Here is a 9446-nt window from a genome sequence, read left to right as displayed (position 1 = left end):
AGAGACCCCAGTCAGTGTACAGATATTCCCCTGAGAGAGAGGGACTGAGAGACCCCAGTCAGTGTACAGATATCTCCCCTGAGGGAGAGGGACTGAGAGACTCCAGTCAATGTACAGATATCTCCCTGAGAGAGGGGACTGAGAGACCCCAGTCAGTGTACAGATATCTCCCTGAGGGAGAGGGACTGAGAGACCCCAGTCAGTGTACAGATATCCCCCTGAGAGAGAAGGACTGAGAGACCCCAGTCAGTGTACAGATATCTCCCTGAGAGAGGGGACTGAGAGACCCCAGTCAGTGTACAGATATCCCCCTGAGAGAGAGGGACTGAGAGACCCCAGTCAGTGTACAGATATCTCCCTGAGCGAGGGGACTGAGAGACCCCAGTCAGTGTACAGATATCTCCCTGAGAGAGGGGACTGAGGGACCCCAGTCAGTGTACAGATATCACCCTGAGGGAGGGGACTGAGAGACACCAGTCAGTGTACAGATATCTCCCTGAGGGAGAGGGACTGAGAGACCCCAGTCAGTGTACAGATATCTCCCTGAGAGAGAGGGACTGAGAGACCCCAGTCAGTGTACAGATATCCCCCTGAGAGAGGGGACTGAGAGACCCCAGTCAGTGTACAGATATCCCCCTGAGAGAGGGGACTGAGAGACCCCAGTCAGTGTACAGATATCCCCCTGAGAGAGAGGGACTGAGAGACCCCAGTCAGTGTACAGATATCTCCCTGAGAGAGGGGACTGAGAGACCCCAGTCAGTGTACAGATATCTCCCTGAGAGAGAAGGACTGAGAGATCCCAGTCAGTGTACAGATATCTCCCTGAGAGAGAGGGACTGAGAGACCCCAGTCAGTGTACAGATATCTCCCTGAGAGAGAAGGACTGAGACCCCCCAGTCAGTGTACAGATATCTCCCTGAGAGAGGGGACTGAGAGACCCCAGTCAGTGTACAGATATCCCCCTGAGAGAGGGGACTGAGAGACCCCAGTCAGTGTACAGATATCTCCCTGAGAGAGGGGACTGAGGGACCCCAGTCAGTGTACAGATATCTCCCTGAGAGAGGGGACTGAGAGACCCCAGTCAGTGTACAGATATCTCCCTGAGAGAGGGGACTGAGAGACCCCAGTCAGTGTACAGATATCTCCCTGAGGGAGGGGACTGAGAGACCCCAGTCAGTGTACAGATATCTCCCTGAGAGAGGGGACTGAGAGACCCCAGTCAGTGTACAGATATCTCCCTGAGAGAGGGGACTGAGAGACCCCAGTCAGTGTACAGATATCTCCCTGAGGGAGTGGGTCTGAGAGACCCCAGTCAGTGTGCAGATATCTCCCTGAGAGGGAGGGACTGAGAGACCCCAGTCAGTGTACAGATATCCCCCTGAGGGAGAGGGACTGAGAGACCTCAGTCAGTGTACAGATATCTCCCTGAGAGAGAGGGGACTGAGAGACCCCAGTCAGTGTACAGATATCTCCCTGAGAGAGAGGGACCGAGGGACCCCAGTCAGTGTACAGATATCTCCCTGAGAGAGAGGGACTGAGAGACCCCAGTCAGCGTACAGATATCTCCCTGAGAGAGAGGGGTCTGAGAGACCCCAGTCAGTGTACATATATCTCCCTGAGCGAGAGGGGTCTGAGAGACCCCAGTCAGTGTACAGATATCTCCCTGAGAGGGAGGGACTGAGAGACCCCAGTCAGTGTACAGATATCTCCCTGAGAGAGAGGGACTGAGAGAGCCCAGTCAGTGTACAGATATCTCCCTGAGAGAGAGGGGACTGAGAGACCCCAGTCAGCGTACAGATATCTCCCTGAGAGAGAGGGGACTGAGAGACCCCAGTCAGTGTACAGATATCTCCCTGAGAGAGAGGGACCGAGGGACCCCAGTCAGTGTACAGATATCTCCCTGAGAGAGAGGGACTGAGAGAGCCCAGTCAGTGTACAGATATCTCCCTGAGAGAGAGGGACCGAGGGACCCCAGTCAGTGTACAGATATCTCCCTGAGAGAGAGGGACTGAGAGAGCCCAGTCAGTGTACAGATATCTCCCTGAGAGAGAGGGACTGAGAGACCCCAGTCAGCGTACAGATATCTCCCTGAGAGAGAGGGGTCTGAGAGACCCCAGTCAGTGTACAGATATCTCCCTGAGAGAGGGGACTGAGAGACCCCAGTCAGTGTACAGATATCTCCCGGAGAGAGAGGGACTGAGAGACCCCAGTCAGTGTACAGATATCTCCCGGAGAGAGAAGGACTGAGAGACCCCAGTCAGTGTACAGATATCTCCCTGAGAGAGGGGACTGAGAGACCCCAGTCAGTGTACAGATATCTCCCGGAGAGAGAGGGACTGAGAGACCCCGGTCAGATCAATGCCCCAATCCAGACCTGGATGGTCAATCAAAGGATCAATTTCACCAGTTGTAATGGCGGCTGCTGGATGGGCGTTACCATGGCAATGGAACATTCCACTGTAAGGGTGCGTGGGGGGAACGAGGTGCTGGCGGGGTGGGGCGGGTGGAGGGTTCAGAAACAAAAATTCAGGGGTGCAGAGCAGCCTTGGCCTAATCGGAGGGGGCAGTGTTAACAGGGGTCAAGGGGTAGCCAGTTGGTGGGCTGAATTCTCCCAGAGGAAGTGTTGGTTCCCTCTTTAGCTTGAAGATTGACTGAAGCAAGGCGTGAGAAGGGCAAACGGTCCCAGAAGAGAGGGGGCTGCGGGCAGGGGGCAGGGAGAAAATAAAGGAATGCACAAACGTCATCTCTAAATATATTTTGTCGGAAATTATTCCAAGAAAGGCACAGTGTCATCGCAATAAACACACCAGAGCTTGCCTGCGTTCATTAGCATAACAGTAAACACAATGAGGGCCGAATAATAGATTGAGAGAGTCAGCCCCTTAATTAAGAAGACAACACACGAATCAATCTTTTTTTAGCCTAACCTTTACCCTGGCCCTTCTCGCTCTCCTGAATCCCCGCAGATTTCCCCCACCTCAGTCAGGTCCGAGAGGGGTAAAGAGCCAGTTAGGAGTGGAAATCGCACTCTCCCGCCGAACGGTTCGGTTTAACGGGCCGCGCCGAGACCGCGCAGAGCGGGATCCAGTGAGAGTGCGCCGTGTTCGCACGAGAGTGGCACTGATCGCAATTTATGTCCCCCCACCCCACGCCCTCCTCCGTGCCAAAGGATCGCGGTGGCCTTCTGGCCGAGGGGGACCCATCAATTTCCCATCACGTTGGCGTCCGCGATGGTGGCTCTCGTTGTCCCCAACTCCTCCCCGCTCCGTGTCCTGTGCTGCTCTCTTCGATTCAAATGTTGGCCTCCATCTCGATCTCTCACATGCATGCTCTCTCTTTCTCTCCCTCTCTGTCTTTCTCTCTGTCTGTCTCTCACTCTTTCTCTATCTCTCTGTCTCTCTCCCTGTTTCTCACTCTCTCACTCCCCCTTGAATCTCTCCCCCTCTCTATCTCCCCACTTTGTATGCCTATCTCTCACTGTCTCTGTCTCACTCTGTCTCTCCCACCCTCTCCCCTTCTGTCTCTCTATCTCGCCCTGTCTCTGCCTCTCCCCATCTCTGTCTCTCTCGCTTTCTCCTCACTCTGTCTCTTTCTCGCTCCTTCTCTCTCTCTCTCTCCCATTTCTGTCCCGCTATCTCTCCCTGTCTCTGTCTCTCCCCCATCTCTGTCTCTCTCTTTCACTCTGTCTCTCTCCTTTTCTCTCTCTCTCGCCCACTGTTCCTCCATCTCTCCATTCATTCATGGGATGTGGGCATCGCTGGCGAGGCCGGCGTTTATTGCCCATCCCTAATTGCCCTTGAGAAGGTGGTGGTGAGCCGCCTTCTTGAACCGCTGCAGTCCGTGTGGTGAAGGTTCTCCCACAGTGCTGTTAGGAAGGGAGTCCCAGGATTTTGACCCAGCGACGATGAAGGAACGGCCGATATATTTCCAAGTCGGGATGGTGTGTGACTTGGAGGGGAACGTGCAGGTGGTGTTGTTCCCATGTGCCTGCTGCCCTTGTCCTTCTAGGTGGTAGAGGTCGCGGGTTTGGGAGGTGCTGTTGAAGAAGCCTTGGCGAGTTGCTGCAGTGCATCCTGTGGATGGTACACACTGCAGCCACTGTGCGCCGGTGGTGAAGGGAGTGAATGTTTAGGGTGGTGGATGGGGCTCCAATCAAGCGGGCTGCTTTGTCCTGGATGGTGTCGAGCCTCTTGAGTGTTGTTGGAGCTGCACTCATCCAGGCAAGTGGAGAGTATTCCATCACACTCCTGACTTGTGCCTTGTAGATGGTGGAAAGGCTTTGGGGAGTCAGGAGGTGAGTCACTCGCCGCAGAATACCCAGCCTCTGACCTGCTCTTGTAGCCACAGTATTTATATGGCTGGTCCAGTTAAGTTTCTGGTCAATGGTGACCCCCAGGATGTTGATGGTGGGGGATTCGGCGATGGTTATGCTGTTGAATGTCAAGGGGAGGTGGTTAGACCCTCTCTTGTTGGAGATGGTCATTGCCTGGCACTTATCTGGCGCGAATGTTACTTGCCACTTATGAGCCCAAGCCTGGATGTTGTCCAGGTCTTGCTGCATGCGGGCTCGGACTGCTTCATTATCTGAGGGGTTGCGAATGGAACTGAACACTGTGCAATCATCAGCGAAAATCCCCATTTCTGACCTTGTGTCTCTGTCCCCATGTCTCTGTCTCTCTCTTTCACTCTGTCTCTCTCACCTTTTCTCTCTCTCTCTCGCCCCCCCGTCCCTCCTTCTCTCCCTGTCTCTCTCTGTCTCGCTGTCTCTCCCTCTCTTCCCTCCCTCTCTCCCCCCCCCCGAAAAGACCAGTATGAGGTGGGTAAAGATGCCTCCTGCAGTGAACCCTTATCTCCCCACGAGGCCTGGTCTCTGATGAGAGCCTGCTCACAACATGGGGAGCCAGGAGAACATCACATCTCCCCAAAAGAATCTCATACTCCCTGTTTGCTTCCTCTCTCTTTTTTTTAAGGGTGAAGAACAAAAATATCTCACAGGCAAAAAGCAAAATCCGCCCCCCCCCTTCCCCATTTCCTCCATGGACCAGTCCGTTCTGCCCCACATAAGCCCAGAATTGCCCCCTCCCTGTTATCCATCTTAAAACAAATTGAGAGATGCAAGCGTAGGGCCAGGGCCTGAGGCGCAGGTGCTGTCAAGTTTGAAACGATGAGGAGAGGAAGTGAGGTAAGACAGGAAATAGTGACGCCAACTTGGGGTTTCAAAGGCCTGTCGCTCAGGGGCGTCCTAAGTACGGCCCAGGGGCCACTGGCAGCCTGAGGCCTGGCATTCCGGCCTACGAGGCCTAGGCTTAGGAAAACAGGGGAGGAAGAAAGAACGAACTCGCACTTAAAGTACTTTTTGAAATGTAGCCGCTGTTGTAATGTAGGAAACGCGGCAGTCAATTTGTGCACAGCAAGATCCCGCAAACAGCAATGTGATAATGACCAGATCATCTTAGTGATGTTGGTTGAGAGATAAATATAGGCCTCAGGACCCTGCTCTTCTTCCAAAAAGTGCCGTGGAATCTTTTGCGTCCACCTGAGAGGGGCAGGCGGGGCCTCGGTTTAACATCTGATCCGAAAGACGGCACCCCTGACAGTGCAGCACTCCCTCAGTACTGGCACTGGGAGTGTCGGCCCGGATTATGGACTTTATATGTTGCCCTCAATGCTGCACGGTTCAAATCTATGTGACCCACAGAGGCAAAACCTTGGATCCTCCTGATGTGGACTATAGCGATAACCGAGGGAGGGGAGGAGTTCCACGGTTTGGGGATCCAGGGAAAGCATGAAAGATTGGGAGCCAGTGCGATGAATCTCAAGGCAGTGAGGATGCGGGGAGGAGTGTGTAACAGATTAGAGGGAATAAGAGAGCAAAGTTACCAGACAGAAAAGAATTTATCAGTAAAAAATATCAATAAATTCACTGAGGTACTCAGGAGAAACTTCTTTACCCAGAGAGTGGGAATGTGGAACTCGCTCCCACAAGGAGTAGTTGAGGTGAATAGTGTGGATACATTTAAGGGGAAGCTCGATAAACACATGAGGGAGAAAGGAATAGAAGGATATGGTGATAGGGTGAGATGAAGTAGGGAGGGAGGAGGCTTGTGTGGAGCATAAACACCAGCATAGACCTGTTGGGCCGAATGGCCTGCATCTTTGCTGTAAATTCTACGTAATTATCAGATTTCCTTACTTCCCATATTTACCATACAAGCAATTTTCCCCGTAAAATACAGGAATTCCTGTAAATGTATTTAGCCCAAGGGTTTAAATTACGATGAATTAATCACAAAATTCTCTGCTCATCTATCTTAATAACATAATTGAAGAAATATTCGACGGATCGAGGTCTGTGGCTGATTCGCTCCCTCTCAGTTCTCGCCGATGATTGTTCTTTTACCGTGCCTGCCCTCCTCTCCTGGCTTTTGCTGGGGTCCAGTTTTACAGGTGTCCTGTAATACCTCAACCCAAGGGGACATCCCACTCTGGTGAACCGGCACTGAGGGGTGGCTGGGGTGTCCCAATCAGGCTTGAACCTGTCATATAGAGAGAGCGAGAGAGAAAGAGAGAGAGAGAGACAGAGGGAGAGAGAGAGAGAGAGGGAGACACAGAAACAGAGAGAGAGAGACAGGGAGAGAGAGAGGGAGAGACAGAGATAGACAGAGAGAGAGAGAGACACACACAGAAACAGAGAGAGAGAGACACAGAAACAGAGAGAGAGAGACAGGGAGAGAGAGAGAGAGAGAGACAGAGAGAGACACACACACACAGAGACAGAGGGAGAGGGAGAGACAGAGATAGACAGAGAGACAGAGAGACAGAGAGAGAGAAACAGAGAGAGAGAGAGACAGCGATAGACAGAGAGAGAGAGACAGAGAGGGAGACATAAAGACTGACAGAGAGAGCCAGAGAGAGAGACAGAAAGAGAGGCAAAAACAGAGAGAGAGAGAGAGACACACACACAGACAGAGAGAGTGAGAAACAGAGACAGAGAGAGACATAAAGAGACAGAGAGAGACACACACACAGAGACAGAGACAGATTCACAGAGACAGAGAGAGACAGAGAGACACAGAGATAGAGAGAGACGGAGACAGTGAGATAGGCAGTGGGAAAGAGAGGGAAAGATAGAGAAGGAGAGAGGGAGAGAGTCAGAGAGACAGAAAGAGAGAGACAGAAAGGGAGAGAGACGGAGAGAGAGAGAGAGAAAGAGACAGAGAGAAAGAAAGAGGCAGAGAGAGACAGAGAGAAAGAGACAGCGAGAGAGACAGACACAGACAGAGAGAGAGAGACAGAGAAAGAAAGAGATTATAGATAGAGGGAGAGAGGGATTTTTCAGCAGGAATGGCAATTGAGAGTAGGAATCTGCCTGATTTTTTCATCCCTCTCCCCGAGGCCAACACTCTAATCGATGTCCTGACTGAAATCAGCCAACTAACAAGACCGAGAGATCCTAATTTCCCCACAAGGCAGAATCCAATTGTTCTGAAACAATCCCAGGCTTATTGTCCCCTCTCCTCTCTCTGGAAGCTTATTCCACACTTTGATCACTTTTTGTGTGAAGAAGAATCTTCTGATATCAGTCCTAAAAGTGCCGCTCTCTAGTTTTAACCCCTGCCCCTTAGTTCTACCCCCCTCAGTTTAATTTAAAGTAATATTCTGGGTTAACTTTCTCCATACCCTTATCTTGCTTGTGTCGCTCTCTGAGATCACCTCCCAGAGGCCTCCTTTCAAGGCTGAACAGCCCATGTCTCTCCATAGCTCTGACCCTAGGGACCAGCCTCGCGGCTTTTCTCTGCGCTGCCTCCACAGTCGAATGTCTCCCTTATTTCTTGGAGCCCAGACCTGGACGCGATATTCGAGGTGCGGCCTGACCAGAGCACGCCACCACCTCTGACTTACATTTTACTGTCTTGGCGACGGACATTAAACGTTCCGCCGATTGGCTTTGGGCGACGACGAACCCAGGCTATGACTTTTTATTGATTCTCGGGATGCGGGCGTCGCTGGCAAGGCTGGCATTTATTGGCCCGTCCCCTAGCTGCCCTGAGAAGCTGCAGGTGGGCCTCGATCTTGAACCTTTTGATATGATTGAGAGGTTTGCTAGGCCACTTCAGAGGGCAGTTAAGAGACAATCGCCTCAGGGTTTCCCTCAACCTTAAAGGACATCAGTGAAGCAGTTGGGTTTTTAATGAGGATCCAACACTTTTACTGAGACGACCTTTTTATTTCCAGTATTCTTTTAAAAACTGAAATCAAATTCTCAAAATTGCCCTGGTGGGATTTAAACTCACGTTGTACTGGATTATGAACCCTGGTAACATAACCAGTACACTACTGGCTCCTTCCTGGTCCAGCTGGCTCATTATCAGACCAGGGTCTGAGCCACTTGTCCTCCTTACAGACCTAGGAACAGGAGGAGGCCATTCAGCCCCTCGAGCCTGTTCCGACATTTAATTCGATCGTGGCTGATCTGGATCTTAACTCCATCTCCCCGCCTTGGTTCCCGAACCCTTAATACCCTCACCCAACAAAAATCTATCAACCTCAGTTTTGAAGTTTTCAATTGACCCCCGGCCTCAGCAGGTTTTTGGGGGGAGAGAGTTCCAGATTTCCACTCCCCTTTGTGTGATGAAGTGCTTCCTGACATCACCCCTGAACGGCCTGGCTCTAATTTGAAGGTCATGCCCCCTTGTTCTGGACTCAACCCACCAGAGGAAATAGTTTCTCTCTATCGACCCAAGAGAATCCTTTAAACACCTCGATTGGATCACCCCTTAATCTTCTATACTCGAGGGAATACAAGCCTAGTCTGTGCAACCTGTCCTCATAATTTAACCCTTTTAGCCCCGGTATCGTTCTGGTGAATCTGCGCTGCACCCCCTCCAAGGCCAATATATCCTTCCTGAGGTGCGGTGCCCAGAACTGAACGCAGTGCTCCAGATGGGGTCTGACCAGAGCTTTATATAACTGAAGCATCACTTCCTCGAGACGAGTTACCTTTTCTTTGACTCCTCCTCCCGGTGTTTCCACTCGATCTTCGTTTTCCGGTACAGCAGGTTCATCTCGTCTCGCAGGTACCTGCTTACCTTGCTTGTGCCACAGCTGTGTTTCGTCAGTGAGTTGTAGACTTTGATTCCTTTCTCTTCGATGAACTGGAGGAAGCTCGTGATAGCTGCATCCTGGAGACCACTTGACATCTTCCAGAGGCCGGCCAGTGGGGGGGAAGCAGCGAGGACCAGCCGCCGTCTGAGAACAACGCAGGTATTAGTTTCAGGTACAGCACGGGTTAGATACAGAGTAAAGCTCCCTCTACACTGTCCCATCAAACACTCCCAGGGCAGGTACAGCACGGGTTAGATACAGAGTAAAGCTCCCTCTACACTGTCCCATCAAACACTCCCAGGGCAGGTACAGCATGGGTTAGATACAGAGTAAAGCTCCC

General features: G+C 51.8%; 1 protein-coding gene across 1 annotated transcript in view; it reads right to left on the bottom strand.

Annotated features, from left to right (window-relative positions):
- Positions 1 to 9201, bottom strand: part of LOC137302160 (neuronal tyrosine-phosphorylated phosphoinositide-3-kinase adapter 1-like) — a 29523-nt gene extending 20322 nt beyond the window's left edge. Inside the window, exon 1 of the mRNA XM_067971826.1 lies at positions 9002 to 9201. Within this exon, the coding sequence (XP_067827927.1) occupies positions 9002 to 9201 (200 nt within the window). The remainder of the gene's footprint in view (positions 1 to 9001) is intronic.
- Between the last annotated feature and the right edge of the window lie 245 nt (positions 9202 to 9446).

The sequence above is a fragment of the Heptranchias perlo genome, chromosome 35 (assembly GCF_035084215.1).
Source record: "Heptranchias perlo isolate sHepPer1 chromosome 35, sHepPer1.hap1, whole genome shotgun sequence".
Classification (NCBI taxonomy): domain Eukaryota; kingdom Metazoa; phylum Chordata; class Chondrichthyes; order Hexanchiformes; family Hexanchidae; genus Heptranchias; species Heptranchias perlo.
The sequence above is the reverse complement of the archived record's forward strand: the minus strand, read 5'-3'. Positions and strand labels throughout refer to the sequence as shown.